We start from the raw sequence: 16,017 nt of genomic DNA on the forward strand, positions 1-16,017 counted from the left end.
CAGGATTCAGTGGAGACGGGCAAGGGCCGCATTGCGTTCCCTGGGCCGGTCTGCCCCTGTCCCTTGCAAAGGGATAACGGGCTGTAGAGGCTGGCTGCTCTCCTTCACGCTTGCTTCTTCACATCCCAACCAGCTGTTTAGGATCGATGCTGAGCCAAGGGTTCGGCCTTAGTTTCAGGTCCAAAAATTCACTAAACCCGTCATAGAAAAGGGGAATAAATGGTTGATGAACATAAAAGTGTTCATAATATTCAGCTGTCTTGTTTCTGTCCTACCAGAAAGAATTCCGTGATCTCCTCTTTGTTACCTTTAGAAGGAAATATGGGGAAAACCACACAATTTTTATGTAGTAAAATATGTAATGCAAATACTGGAATTCTTGTGATAAAGAAAATTAGCTCTACCCAGAGCAAAAATCTCATTTACTTTTAAACAAGCTCCTAAAGCTTCTGACATACCAGCTTGAAAATTGCAGAATTCTACAGAGATTGCTTTGTCAGATGTGTCTGGTTTCCAGTCTGCTGGTGAAAATGGCTTTTGTCTCAAAGTTGGCAAAGATTTAAAAGAACAGGGGGAGATAAATCTGGGATAGGGAGGCAAAAGTGCCGAACGTGGGGTTTTTTGTCTATTTGTTTGATTGGAAAAAATAGAGATCCTTTTGGATGATAGAAACAAGTATTTCCCTCACAAGTGTAGAAACAACCCGAACCCTAAAAGTGCTAGCAGTCTAGAAAGTTTTAAATTTGAATAATTACTGTTCAAATGCAGTGAAGGGCTGGGGAAAATGGTCACCACTTGGAGGAAAAAAACTGGGACTTGGTTTGACTTGACTGTCACATGGTGCGAGATCGTCATCAAGTGAAAATGCAGCGGAATGAAGCAGAGAGAGGAACTGCTTACACGGGTCACCAGGACCGTTCCCCAGCTCTTGCTCTTGTCACAGGCAACCAAGGGGCCCCGTCCCTGGTGCTCAGCGCTTCTTCCACGAGCAGGGTTTCCTGGTGACCCGCTGCTAGAAATTGGTGCGTGGTGACAACGCTGTGATACGGAGCCGCTTGGCAGTATCCGAGAGGACATCCTGCTCTCCTTAGAATTTCATTTCCATTCTAGTTTAGATACTGAGGATGATACAATGAAGGAAGACAATTTATAAGACCACTCTTCGGTTAAGCAGACTACTTTTATTTCGTTTTCTTATACAGGCATATTCTAGCGCTCTAATTATTACCATTTCTCAGTCAATTAATTCACCATTGCTCCGATTGTTTGCAGGGAGTGATGCAAGGCACGGTACCTTATCTTGGTACCTTCCTCACTGATCTCATCATGATTGACACAGCATTTCAGGACTATACAGAGGTAATCTGGGGCAATTTTTTGAATCCTAAACATCCTCCCTGCCTTCCCAGGACGGAGTGTGTCTGTTCCTCTATCTTCTACTGGCTGCTTCTGCAGTTCTTAAAAGTGGAGGGATCTGTTTTCAAAACAAAGGGAGCAATATGCAGTTTTATTAGCAATGAGAATCCTGCGTGAATTTGAGCGCAGTTACCTCAAGGGACAAGCTTAGCGCCTTGTATTTTGTCTTGTTTCCTTAGGTTAGAAAAAAGTGAAGACCTTAGGCTTTCCCTTATCCTGTTTTATTTTTTCTGAAAAGAGCATTTTAGGTGTGAAGATTTCTGGGAATAATTGGTAAAATACACAGAATCACAAATTCAGCTCTCCAGCCTCATCACTGAAGTGCTTCAGTACTGACTCAGACACGTCTGAGCCCTAAAGTGATTGAAGAGTTGGGTTTTTTTTTTTAATTCCTCTTTAGCTGAACAAGCAGGGGGAACTAATCTAGCATAGGTGGGGAAGAAGGATTACAAGAGAGTCTGGTTGTTTGACAGAGAGTGAGGACGGGGCCGATTTTTAAAGGTATTTGTTTCAAAGGTTTTCAAAGGACTTTGAAAACCGGCCCCGTTGACGGGCGCTTGAGGAGCCCGGCTGCAGGTGCTGGTGTCGGTATTTATGATAAGAATGGGAAATTCTCCCTGGGCTGGGGACGGTTGCTGGTGTGTGTGGTTGTGGTTTGGCAGAACCGCACCAGGCGTGCGTGAGGTCGCTGTACATCCGTCTCCTCTTTGGCAGTTTCCCTTCTGGCCACGCTTTGCCTTCAGGTGGTGTTTCTGAAACTCACTGCTAAGCTCACAGCACAGGCAAAAACCAAGTTTGTTTGTTTCTTGCCTGCAAAACCCTGCAGGTTTCTTCAGACCTGAGCTCGCCACAGCTTTGATGAGCATTCTTGTGCTGGGCTTTTCTTCTTGGGCAGATTGCCAGTTAGGCCAGAAGGACAGGTCTCCTTTGGAGACTGGGATATACGAGTGCTGTGGTTTACACCAGATCTGGAAACTGGTATTTTTAGAAGGTCACTGCTCAGAGCAGGTCTGTGCTTTACATTAGCCTTGCTACTTCATCCTGTTTGTGATTAAATTCACCTAAGCATGTGCTCTTCCACTCTGATTCCTTCTCTTTCCTTCCAACAGGGTGGCCTGATAAATTTTGAGAAGAAGCGAAAGGTAAGTTGAATGTTCTGTGATATTTAGTTTACTGATGCCCACTTCTAGAGCGTTCCCGTGGCAAGGGCATTTGTTTTTGCTCAGGCATTTACAACAGCTGCTAATTTTAATGCAAGTTCGTGAGGAGAGAATAGATCCCTGAAATGCTGTCAGCCTCTGCCAAACTGCGAGGGGTGGCACAGGAACAGAACCTACTTTTTGCACGCGTGCAATAGGGGAGGAGGAGCTGCAGGCCACTTCCATGGGATTTAATCTGGGATTTGCACATTCCCTCGATTTGGGGCTCGTGGGAACGTGTGTATGTGCATACACGTGTATGTGCCGAAATCAGAGCTGCTGGCACGAGACCGTTGCTTCCCAGAAGGCACCGTTTGTACCTTCCTTCTGCTGCAGTCAATTATTTGTGGGTAAAGGCTGCGAGATAGGGAACTAGGAACATGGGACTGAGAAATAAATGCTATCAGGCTTTCCGTTCTGCCTGATCCTTGTTGGTCAGAGGTAAGTAATGCTATGTAGGAGTAAAGGTCCTAGGGTTACATCTGTCCGAATGAAGTCGTGCCAAATCTCCGTTCTGGGGTCTGAAAGCAGACTTGGATTTGGCTGTGATGGAGCCATTTCCTTCCCTTAACTCTCCCAGCTCTACAAACCACTTCTTGGACTTGCCTCATATGTATAACTCCACGGCTCAGGATACTAATAATGCGATAGGCGAGCTGCTCCGTTCCTGCATCCCGACTCTATAACCTGCTCTAACACAAGGAGTTTTTAAGCATTATTTTGGCAAAGTGTGTATGCAAGTGGGATTACAGACGAGCAGCGCGTTCTAGTCGCATGTATCAAGGAGAGCATTTTAAGATTCCCTGGTGCGAGTGTGAGTGTACAACGTGCAAAGCTGTGGAGGATCAGACTCTGCTTCCATTGCAGACACCCCTGATCATTACCTAATTATTACCCTTGCTTGCTGCCTGAGAACCACCCAGGTACAGAGCAGTATTCTCTGGCAGCAGGTCTGGCCAGAACAGCGTGAGCGGGCAGGGTAATTGAAGAATTTATGACCACTTGCTACCCTTGTTCCTAGAGGAACAAGCAGCCGTGCTGCTGTTCGGTGGGTTTGCACCGGTGTTACACTTAGGTTACTACTTGGGAAAAGCTCAGTGGTGAAGTGTGGTTCCTTGTGTTTGTCTTCTAATTTGTGTGTGTCTGATAAAACATTCACTTTTCAAGGCACGTTACGGATGCTGGGGGAAAAAAACCCCAAACCAATCTTCATTGTTTGAAAAACTGGTTCTTGAAATAGTCACTCGACTAAAACTGAACTTCAGGTCAAACTAAGTTTGGCCTGGATCTGTTGTATGTGTTTAGTATATGAATGAATTTGACTTTATCTTGTTTTCTAATTGGAATTCCTGTTTGTTTATTTATTTTCTTAAGGAATTTAAAGTAATTGCCCAAATCAAACTTCTACAGTCTGCATGTAACAGTTATTGCATGACACCAAACCAAAAATTCATCCAGTGGTTCAGAAGACAGCAGCATTTAACTGAGGCAGAGAGGTAAGTTCTCAGTCCCGCTGGCGAAGCGGGCTTTTCTGACCCCACACCCACCTGCGAGTAGGTTATGTCAGCCTTTAGCTCTCCTCTTATACACACACACACACACACACACATATATATATACACAGTGCTGCTCCAGGAGAGCGGAAGTACATCTGCCTTCTACTGAACAGCTGTAGAAGAGCAGTGAGCAGGGCTTAGTTTTCAGACTGGAAATCAGGCTTCTGACTGACATATGAGGGTCCGTTGTGTCTGGGCTGTCTGTGTGCCTGGGCACACGCTCTGAAGTGCGTCCTAAGGGATGTCGAGACGCAGCTGCTGAGCGTTCAGCTGGGGGGTGCAGGCAGCGGGTAGCCACAGCACCACAGAGCTGGCCGAGCGCTCGTCAGATCCGTGTCTCCTGGGTGTCTGCGGTGGGTTTGGCAGCCCTGCCGCGTTCTACGGTACCGCACGTGCTGCAAGACCAACCCAAGACAATTTATTTACAGCATTTCAGTATCTGCACTAGGTATCTGAATACCACTCTGCTGCACTAAGAGTGTAAGCACAGATACCTAATGCGTTGTACCAAGTTGTAGTAAAAATAGTAAGCTTATCAAAGATTCACATTTTCTTTTTTTGCAAATAAAATAATGAATGTCATACAAAAAAGCACTAGTTTTTTAAAACTGTTACAAAGAAGTGAAACATCCCCTTCACCGTGGTAAATTGTAGATGGAGCTATGTCCCTCTTTGTGGGCTTGTAACCTTCTGTGAAGTGGGAATAACTGAAGGTTTCTCGAGCTTCTTGATTATTGCTACTTGGAGATACATAACTAATAGTATTGTCTGTAAAAATTAACCCAGTGGCCTCTGTTCTGCAGTTACACCCTTTCACGTGAGGTTGAAGCAGCTGCTGACACCAGTAGCACGTCACCAAAATCTCGGAAAAGCATGGTGAAGAGGTTCAGCATGTGAGTACGGTGGGGCAAAGGGTGTTTGGTGGTTTAATGTGAACGTGAAAAAATCAAACAAGCAGTACTTACTTCACCAGCTGAAAAACCCGGCCGGGGATCCAGACCACTGTGTTACTTTAAGGAGACACCATCAGCTAGAAATGCATACTTCTGCCTGAAGCTGTCCCTTTCGATTGTTATAAGTAGTCCGGAGGACTATTGATGGTGAAAGAGATTAGAAAGAAACAAGCCTTCCTAAGGTGTCAGAAAAGGGAACAATTTTAGTGCTGGATTATAAATTCAATATCTATTGTGTAATAACTTCCCTGAATGCAGTAGCAAAACAGAGTAAATGAGGGTAAGTCTGGCCTATTATGAATCTAATCTGCTGTACACATGCAAAAATTCCTTGAAGGATTTTAATATGAAAATTAAGGTTAGCAAAAAGGCATTTGATAATGGAAACAATCTGCCTAACTCCCTCCAAGTTAGAGAAGGAAAAAATTCACGGGGACGTGGTCTGATTTAGTCTAATACCACAGAGATTCAAACAGGAGGTGGGTGGAGAACAGGGGCACGCAGCTAAGGCAGACACAGGAAACAACAGACTAGCAGGAATTCGGGGAAAGCTGCAGGGAATGAAAGCAGAGGTCAAGGACTGAAGTAAAAGTATCTTAAAGGTGAGAAATTTGAACGTAACGGGGGAGGAGGCAGGAAGGGTCTCCCGCAGAGCACTGGCACGATGAAGATGAGGAGGGGGGAAATGACGAATGAAGAGCACTGTCAGCTCTTAACTGTCTTTTCCTCCTTGGTCCTTGTACCTGGTTTCCTCAGAACAGCCAGCAGCCCTTCACGGCACGGCAGTGCTACTGCAGGTTAGGGTCTGAAAGAAGGCGGCGTGTTTTCAATCTAGAGTTTTGGGTTCTGATACGCAAAAAATATCCGGGCAGCCTTTTGGAAAGCATTTTGACTAGTCAATCTGAGCTGGCGGTGTCGCGTTATGAGAACGTCAGCTTTGAAGCTGACAGTGCCTGGACTCTCGGTGGCCTCTCGTTTGTGTCTCCCTTGGCACGTGCCTGAGCTGTGTGTAAGAACCGTCGCTGTGGAGCACAGGCTTTATTCTCTCCTTGCTGACTGCGTTGCAGTGCTGTAGTATTGTTATTTACCGTATTGAGTTTGTTTGCACTGTGCGGTCTTTGTCTAAAGAATTGTTTCATCTGCGCTCTGAATGCATTTTGCAAATTAATACTTTAGAAAAGACTGGCATAATTCATCCCGGCAACAGTGAGTGACACCTCTCTAAATTGTTTAAGTCATTAACTGCATGCTGACATAGCATCTAATTCACCTTGCTTCTCTACTTCATGTATTATACAAGCTTATTTCCTTTGACACTCCTTTAAATTTACTTGACCTGCATTTAGAAATGAGTCTCGGAGAGGAAGAGCCTATAATTTACACTTTCTTGTGATCTCCTCATTGTGTACATCTGCATTCAGACTCTTAGAGAGAAACTGGTATCTGTGGCACCTCCAGTGAGTGAAAGAATTGTCAGCAGGGATGAATTTGCCTTTTGAAAACCTTTGCCCAGTTTATGGCCATGTGTTACCTCTCACGTGCTGTTTCACTTACGGCGACTGAGTAGGTTTTACGGTGCCTGGCGTCAGGGGGAGCAGGGAGTGACAGCAGCGTGGAGGAGCGGGTCAGGTGGAGCCAGCTGCCATGCCTCTAACTGTCCCCTCATCCCCTGGGTTTGTAAACACGTCAGGTTTGTGATCAATCATTTCCTAGCCAGTGAGTCTGAACATGTCACAGACCAAAAGAGGAGTCGTGTTTGCGGTACTGGAGCATTAGCTCCGATTTTGGCTTTGCGGCTGGCGGGTGTGCCAGGTCAAGAAGATACCGTGGTAGTGTGTAACAAACTCTTTGACAAACCATATCAACAGCACAGAGGAAATGAAAATCAAGGTAGGAAAACAAAACAGTATGTAAGATTTTTGAACCGTGACAGCTCTGCGCAGCCTAGCTCTGTTCTGCTTTCACTTACTGGCTTTGACGCTTTCTTTTTTGCCCTAGACTGCTGCTAGGCTCTGAGGTGCTCGTCCATAGGACACCCACAAAGCCGGAACCCAAACCTACTCCGGGTGGGAGCTCTGGTGAGAGCACAGACTCGGCCAGTGTTTCGTCATGTGAGCTGAATCACTCGGAACCTGAAGACATCTGCATCACTGCCACAGACGCTCCTGCTGAGTCTCAGCAGAAGGTACGGGCTGGCTTCATTGCTGTGTGTGCTGTACCTGGGAGAGCCTGGCGGCACTGCGGGCAGGTCCGAGGCGCTTGCCCAGCTCTGCTGGTCTTGACTAGAGTGTTGCTTTTAGTGGGATGGAGAGACTCTAGAAGCAGATGTGTGAAAATGGAAGTGACCCAGTTGGGATTTTTGCAGTCTCTACTATATTGCTGAGACACGAGGCGGACTACAGTTAATTGCATCGCTGAAGCCCTGAAAAGGGTTATTTTGCTGAAAAGTGTCATATTGGGGGTTTGCTTATGGCTATTGTAAATTAAATTGTACTAAATGTTCTTGGGCCAACTGAAGCGTGAGGTCCCAGATACTGGCATCCCTAACTCATTTAAACTGTTTAGCCGCAACAGTTGTTACGGTGGGTTTGATGAGCTGGCGAGGGAGGATACTCTCAGCAGACAAAGAGAAAGGCAAAACCCTGAGCATCAGGGGAAGGACGGGGGCAGCTTCCAACCAGGGAAGGTTATTCAAGAAGTGGCAGACAGGGAGGCGTGTGTGTATTTTTCACTCGTGGAAAGGCTCTGACCTGGAGCAGGAGCAGAGGTGCTGGTGATGCCTTCTGCTCTTCCCCAGCTGGTCCTGGTCACTGGCTGGTTGCACTCAACCTGCTTCTGCTCACTGTATCTGCTGCCACCTCCCGGCCCGCTCCTCCTGCGAGGCCAGAACAAGCAGCGCAGTGTCCAGCACACCAACTTGGAAATAAGTTTTCATTAAAATGGTGAAATTAGTCAAGTGGAGTTCACTTTTTCTGGAGGCAAGGCAATACCTCTGCCAGCCTGCTGGACACAGTGCAGATGGCGGAGGTTTTGCATGTGCCTTCTGCTTTCTCAAGTTCTTCCTCAGAATGACACGTATAGACATACAAAATGTCCAGTTGATGACAGTTTTTCTTTCTTTCTGTTGTGTAGGGCCATGAATCCTCCCCCCCTTCCCCTTCCCGCCCCCCTTCCCCTTCTTCCCCTTCCCGCCCCCCTTCCCCTTCTTCCCCTTCCCGCCCCCCTTCCCCTTCTTCCCCTTCCCGCCCCCCTTCCCCTTCTTCCCCTTCTTCCCCTTCTTTCCCTTCTTCCCCTTCCCGCCCCCCTTCCCCTTCCCGCCCCCCTTCCCCTTCCCACTCCCTCTCCTCCCCTTCCCCTTCTTCCCCTTCCCCTTCCCCCTCCTCCTCTTCCTCCAATTCCATGGAGAGACCTTCCTTGGGGGATCCATCTTCCATCCTAACCTGTTACGACGACTCTGCCAACTCCGTGACACCTGGAAGCTCACAAGTACTGTCTCCCGTTTACAACCGGCAGAACGGAGACACCTGTATCATTCGGATCAGCGTAGAGCGCGACAATGGCAATATGTACAAGAGCATTGTGGTGAGTAGTGCGGGAACAGACCAGCGCTGTTACCGTTGCTGGTGTCACGTTTTCATTCAGGGTGACTTTAAACAAATGGTGTTTTCAGTGTTGAAAGCCCCTGTTCACTGAAGGGACTAATCAAACCTGGCTTGAAAGGGAAAATGACAAATGTCACAAGTCGGGATATGTGGAGCATGGTATGAATGAGAGGTTTGAAAATAGTATCTTTGTGGAGGTTTCCGGTCTTGAAATGAAAGCCTGTGGTTGAAGCTTTAGATAAAAGTGAAGCGTTTTGATCGAGTGCAGGCTTTGCTGCTCCTGCCCTTCTGCTAGCCCTGGCAGCTTTTACGCTAGCTCAGAAGCTGCATGTGAGTTTTGACACCAGATGCCACGTGCTGTTTTCCTGGAGAAGCTCCCCCCAGGAGCTGGGTTCTGGGAAGAGGGAGCTGTACGTGAGGAAGCTGACAAGCCCTTTAAAGACACAGCTGCTTTCTGCAGCAAAGGTTGCCAGACCAGCAGCAACCAGTGCTCAGGTGTTTCCCTCAAGGCTGGTTCTCTGGGGGGCTCCCAGCAGCGCTGGGCCAGCAGCCGAGGGCGCGCCGGGCTGTGGCCGATGTGACTCGCTCACCATCTCTCCCCACAGCTCAGGGAGACTCAGCAGCCGAGCAAACGCTTTGGGTCCCTCAGGGCCTGGGGGGTGAGGGGGGAACAAACGCACGGGGTGCGGAGGGTAGGTCTCAGCATGCGTAGCTACCTTGGGATTGAATGGTGTGACCTCCCCAGATTGCAGAGCTGTTCCCTGAGGGGCTGACAAATTCGCCTGCTGGCGCGACAGATCTTTCTGTCGACTGCACAAGGCTCTGGAGGGAGCCCTGTGTCTGCTCCGGCTGCACAGCACTTCCACAGCAGACAGTAAACCCAGTTACAAGGCCAAAAATCTTTGCACGATGTCAAAGAAAGTATTTAGCACAGGAGACTGCAGATTAACTGATGTCTGCAAGCAACAGACGGGGCAGCTCTTTATGTGGACTTGTATGTCTCCTCTCTTGAAGTGTTTGCTCAGGAGAGCAGACACTGCGATTTACTGCTGTCGCTTCTAGTACAGTAACTGTCATCTTGAACTAGAAAACCACCACCACCACCAAAGGTCACAAATACCATGGGTTAGTATCTGGCAGCATCTACTACTTTGTCACTGACCCATCGTATTTTTTTTCAGTTCTCTGAAATCTTTTCCAAGACCAAGTGGTCCGCAGAAGGGCAGGCCTTCGTCAATGACTAAATCATTACACAGAGTGAATAAGCAGAATCTCTCATTGCAACTCTCTCTTTCCAGCTCACTAACCAAGACAAAGCTCCTGCTGTCATCCGGAGAGCTATGCAGAAGCACAACCTGGAATCGGATGCAGCTGAGGATTATGAACTTGTACAGGCCATCACTGTGGACAAAGGTAGGGAAGGAGAACTCTGCTGCTGCTTGAAAAGTTCTGCTGGATTTGGAAGGAAGGAGCAAAACGTGAAGCAATGTTAGCAATGCCACAGATGTGTTGTCACAGCTGGCAGTGAGATGAAGCCCCCGTGCTAACTGGTGCACAGGGATGATGTATCATGGTCTGTCAGCATGTGGCTGTATACATCGTGGGGTGCCAGCTGTCCCCCTCGGCGTGTGCATGCGACTGGAGAGCAGTGTCTGCCACGGGGGCTGGCGTACGACCCCCCAGGGGTCAGGTGTCACGGTCCACTCAGTGAACGCACGATGGTTCGTTTACTATGATCTCAAAGCGCAAAAAATCAAGGCAACCACGCCAAGGGGCTATGCTTTGATCAAACAGTGCAACTTTATTGTTCGCCTGTAAAGTGGTGTGCGATAGATAAGAGTGACAGGTAAGGAAGAAAAGGTGAAGTGAAAAAGAAAAGAGGATTGTAGCCACCACCACGGGTCGAAGGTGCCCCTATGGTCCCAGGTCCAGGCAGCGTCCCGCCGGTCCTTCCCATCGTGATCCTGGGTGGGGAAGATCTCCAAAGTTTGGTTGCTTAAGAGCCGACTTTTACGCCAAGGAACACACCTTGCTCCTCCTCTGGTGAGCACAGCTACCACTGTGTCCAAAGAGGAGGGCCTGAGGCGTGGTTTGCCTTAGGGGCGGGTAGCTCGGGACCAGGAGGTGTGGTTTTGTATTATGATGATATTATAATGAAGGAAGTTCACCTGAAGTTCAGCTTTTCTGGTTCATTGCTATGACAGTGGTTGTGATCCATCTTCTGGACAGCGGTTATGCAGCCTTAGCGTAGTTGTTCCTTTCAGGCCCAGGGAGCAGCATAGCACTCCTCGTACCACGCAGTTCTCCTTCCCAGGGTCTTTGTGTCTTGGTGTCCACGAGGACCCCATTCCATCTCCAGGTCACTGTTGGCAACGTTGAGACAATATCGTTCTCTTTGGACCAACTCTTACAGCAGGGCAGGTCCAGGTCCGGCCATGCAAACAGAGCTTCCAGCACAAAAAAGGGGCAGCTGGGGGGCTGAGGACAGGAGATGGAGGCCAAACCCCAAGCATGGCCAGCCTGGCTGAAGGCCCTGGCAGCCACCTGATGCAGCTTTGCTGCAGAGGCACAGCAGAACACGGGAAGGGGCTGGCTGCGTGCACTTGGTCTGCTCGCCCGTGTTCTCTCCTGGCCTTCCTTCTGTGATGTGCGCTACTGCAGATTAACGCGTGCTCTGGTCCCTCTTTTGCAGAGTTGGTGATCCCAGGCAACGCCAACGTGTTCTATGCCATGAATACCCGCGTGAATTTCAATTTCGTCCTGCGGAAAAAAGCTTCAGCCAAGGGCCAGATGAAAACGAGGAGCCGCTACAGCCTGACCCTCCCCAGAAGTGCCAAGCGATGCATTAAAAGAGATGCCGTAGTCTCACAGAAAGTAAACCCCCTTGCTTTCTACTCCCCTCCCCATCTCCCTCTGTTACTGAATTGATAGATGGCACGGGGTAGTTGCAGGTGCCACTCAGGCTCATGTGTTTTCGCAAAGCGCTTGACTAATCCGTTGGTGCGCTCAACTGTGCCATGCGCCTGAGGGTAACAGGGAGTGGGGAACGCCCAGCGCCTCCCTTCCTTCTGGGGCCACCCTTGCACCACTGCAGCTGTGAAGCGTGAGCTGTGTGAGCTGTTACCGCTTCGGGTTTCCTCGGGAAAGCGGCGCGTGCTGAGCCACCCCTTAAGGGCCTTTGCTGTGTTTTCCCCTGTGGCTGATTCTACACTAGTGGCCATAGCGAGGCCGAGATGATTTCCACTCCTACCAGGACATACTTCCTTTTACCTGAGGGTCTCAAAGGTCCGACACGATCGGTTTGCCAGGAGTGCCACAATGTTTTCTTGTCCCAAATGTGTAAGGGAGGCACCTTACTGGGATGATCTCTATTGATCCACAAACGGCATTGTGAACAGGCAGTTACTACCTGTTTGCACAGTTTAACTGATACGGGCCATCCTCGGGCTAAACCTTCTTGATATAAGTCTGCTCACCCCTGTTCTCTCCTGGCCTTCCTTCGGTGATGTGCAGTACTGCAGATTAACGCGTGCTCTGGTCCCTCTTTTGCAGAGCTGGTGAGCCCCGGCAACGACAATGTGTTCTGCGCCATGAACACCTGCGTGAATTTCGATTTCATCCTGCGGAAAAAAGCTTCAGCCAAGGGACAGATGAAAATAAGGAGCTGCTGGAGCCTGACCCTCCCCAGAAGTGCCAAGCGGGGGTGCTGGAGCAACAGGCACAGCAAAATTACACTGTGAGGAAGGCAAGGCCACAAGAAATAGCTGGTTGAGAACTGCACCTTTTCTACCTTCCAGTATTACAGCAGAACACATCCAGAACTGTGGCCACATACGGACGGACAGACATGTATTTATAGGACAAGACAGCCTGGACTATTTTTCATTGTTGTTTTGCACATTAGCCTAGGAGGGTGAGAGCCCCTCCCTAGCGGGGAAAACAGGATGGCAACATTCGCCTTAAGAATACAATGCAAGCCAACTGTGTTAGAAAACATTTTCCTTTGTGCCAGTATTACACAGAAGAAAAACTTTATATTTTTATAGAACTGGAGAAGAAAACTCTCAATACAATGCTGCCTGCACCACAGAGGAGGTCCCAGCCAGCCTCCAGCCAACTGACAGCACTGGTCTGAGGCTTTTGCATTCACATAAACACTCAGCGCTGGAGGCAGCAGAAGCCACAAGGGTGTATATTGCTGTCGCACAACTGGCAGACCTTTTTGCACTTGTTCCACACCAGAAAATTACCTATTTGGGATTTTTTTTCCAAAGAACTTTAAGAGAATGGACTGCACTTGCTTTTGGATGAATGTCATAAGGCAAACACTACTTGCCTGGATTTACGTCTTGTCTTAATACCACTACAGGGTGGTTTTCCTTTTACTTTGCTTTCTTCTTTTTTTTTTTTTTTTTACTTTGCTCAGGTTACATTAATAGTCATATTAGATAGATTAATAGAAGAAAAACCGATGCAAGCAATGTTAGTTAGGTGATACTATATATAAAACTGTTTTTCCGTTATTTGCCTGGAGTCTTGTTTTCTCTCCTTAGACTTTATTACTGCATGTTAATCATGGGATTTTTTACATCTCCCACCCTGTCACTCTTCATCACTTTTACTGTTTTAACTGTTCTCAACTTCATCCAGCTCCCACAACTCGCCTTCCCTGTCACCCAGAGAACCTGCAACACCACCTTTTAGCTGTATTCCCTGTAGGTGTAACCCTTCAGCTACAGCCTTCCTTCAGTAGTGTTTTACTCTTCAACCTTGCATCCACTAACAGTAACACTATCAGCATTACTGTCATGCATTACTTTTTCATTTCTAAAAGTTTTTATGGGGATGGCTTTGTGTTTCTTCAGCAGTATGGCTGGAAGAGCCATCCAAGTAAACCAAATGTCTTCCCTACATCACCCACTGAGTAGCAGCAGCTGATCACGAGCCGTATGTAACCCAGTGGCGTGCTGCAGGACTGCCAAGAGCTTACCGAAAGCTAAAGGTCAGCAAAGCAAAAACCATCCCAGGGCATCAGTCATGCTCAGCGAACCTGCTTTTGCTATGGAATAGTTTGAGCTTTCAGTTTAAACATCCCTGTTGTAACTAACCGGGTAACTTAGGTTATAGACAAATTTTACAACTTCTTCAGGAAGTCATTCTCTTTTGGGTCACCAAATGATTTCTGCAGTAAGTTAATACCCAAAAAAACCCCCACCAACTGGTTTGAGTGTTTCTCTTTTCCCCATTGTCTCCATCATGGCATTTTTTCCTCCTGGCCTCACAACCATTAGCTTGTTGGGTTTTTTCCCCTCCCCTGCACAGAATACAAATGTTTGGAGTTTACACACGGCATAGACACTTCTTCTGCCTTTCAGCACCATCCTGTACCGTTCACACGGACACCCTGCCGTTCACAAGTCACTTCAGCGTTGGCAGAGGCTCCTAAAACTGCCAAAGGTTACACTGAGTCCCTGAGCTACAGCAAGTTGCTTTTGTTACTAAAGGGTCTCTCATGTTACAACAGCAAAGGCAAAAGAAAGATTATCCTGAATTCAAACCGCCTCTTGCTTTTTTTCCTACATGAACCACCTAGGGAGACAAACTGCCACAACAAAACCTTACTCAGTTTCCTTCAGGATAAATACAACCTATTTAGGAATGAGGGATTTCATATTACCACACTGAGAGGACAACAGCACTTTTCCTGTCTTGAACAAAAGCAAAGGCAGAGGTAGGTACAAGCAGTTGTATTGCAGATGATAATTTTTAGGGCCTGTCACCATAACCTTTCTTGTGAACAAGCTGCTTTTCCAGCTGGCTTGCTACTTAGACCTTGGAAAACCTGTTCCCAGCTTCTGCTGGTCTGGCACCAGGCTCACTGGGGTGGGCACTGCTGGGTGTTTTTTCCATCAGCTGTGGGCTCCTGGGGCTTAGCGCAGATGCTCCACAGCAGAGCAAAAACCCCCTACCAAAAGGAAAAAAAAAAAAAAAGGGGTGGTGGTGGAAAGCAGCGCCTGCAGTTCATAAAGCAGCCTGGCATATTCCTACTTATCCCTTGTCAAGTTCTGCTCACAGCAACTCATTTCCAAGATGTACGAGCAAATGCACAACCCCAGTGTAAGGCACCTCCACACCTGACAGCCAGCAAACAGCTGCCTCAGCCGAAGCCAGAGGGCTGCTGCTCCTACCTGCACTAGTTTTAAAGCCCATGAGATCAGTCATGAAAAAAATAAGTACATGGGAAGTGGAAAAATATCAGAAAAACCAAGAAGTGTTTCAACTGGCTCCTACTTTTCCAAATACAGTTAATCCTGAGTAGGGGCAACACCTGCCAAGGAACTGCAAACACAGACAGGGAAAACCAGCCCCTGCCGTAGCGGGTAGAACCACTGCCCAGCCACCAGGTCTTGCGTATCGAGATAAACAGAAAATGGTGTATGTGCACATGCACACGTGTGCATACAGGTAAAAGAACCATCAGCCAGGCTGAGGCCACGGCTGCCCTGAAAGCCCCCTTCATTTAATTCACATATTCTTGTTGCCCAGCTCCCCTGAAACCACCATCATGCCCCTCGTATCACTCGCTTCCAGCATTACCCAACAGAAAACCCACACATTAAAAAACCCACCAAACAACCCCCCCTGCTCTCTTACCAGGATGTTTTTAATAAACTGCTACTGTTCTACTTAAGGACATCGAAGTTAACTAAATCCATGCTGTATTTCCTGCACGGCCAACACAGCGATGCTCCTCGCCTCCCGGGGAAGCAGCCAAAGGGCTATGCCACAGACACATCCCCACCGCTGAGCCCGGGGGGAGCCCAGCACCGCCAGCATGGCACACCGCCCCCCCCGGCGTGTCTGTCCCTTCCCGCTCCAGCACCGAGCACCGGAGCACAGAGCTCTTCTCAGCCAGAATGTTAATGGAGAAACCGCTTCAGTGGGACTGTGGAAGGTCAGAAGAGCGAGGGCTGGCAAAGCCAGAGCTCGTGCTACACAGGTCAGTCTGCTCCCATGGCTGGGGGAGAGAGGCCTCCTGGAGACACAGGGATGGGTCTGTCACAGAACAAAAAGTGCATGAGGCTGGAAAAGATACACAGTGGTGACATACCTGAAGATAGCGTTATCACCACGAGCCCTTACACAGAGAGGCCAGCTGGGACCACCCACCCAGCGCCGCCTCGTCCCTGCTGTTCTGCCAGACTCAGGCGCACAGGCACATTAGCAGGACTGGAAACCTGCACGGGTGCCACGCCGAGCTGGGGCCCTGCTCCTCTTCCCACCACAGCCC

At 48.4% G+C, this 16,017-nt stretch overlaps 1 protein-coding gene across 1 annotated transcript in view; it reads left to right on the forward strand.

Moving 5' to 3' along the window:
- The window catches only part of RGL1 (ral guanine nucleotide dissociation stimulator like 1), a 79,221-nt gene extending 66,137 nt beyond the window's left edge, over positions 1–13,084 (forward strand). The window contains exons 11-18 of the mRNA XM_056355647.1: positions 1,273–1,359; positions 2,526–2,558; positions 3,990–4,111; positions 4,975–5,064; positions 7,123–7,311; positions 8,469–8,706; positions 10,025–10,139; positions 12,279–13,084. Coding sequence (XP_056211622.1) covers positions 1,273–1,359; positions 2,526–2,558; positions 3,990–4,111; positions 4,975–5,064; positions 7,123–7,311; positions 8,469–8,706; positions 10,025–10,139; positions 12,279–12,466 — 1,062 coding nt within the window. The 3' untranslated portion in view covers positions 12,467–13,084. The remainder of the gene's footprint in view (positions 1–1,272; positions 1,360–2,525; positions 2,559–3,989; positions 4,112–4,974; positions 5,065–7,122; positions 7,312–8,468; positions 8,707–10,024; positions 10,140–12,278) is intronic.
- The last annotated feature ends 2,933 nt before the right edge of the window (positions 13,085–16,017 follow it).

Source organism: Falco biarmicus, chromosome 11, assembly GCF_023638135.1.
Source record: "Falco biarmicus isolate bFalBia1 chromosome 11, bFalBia1.pri, whole genome shotgun sequence".
Lineage (NCBI taxonomy): Eukaryota > Metazoa > Chordata > Aves > Falconiformes > Falconidae > Falco > Falco biarmicus.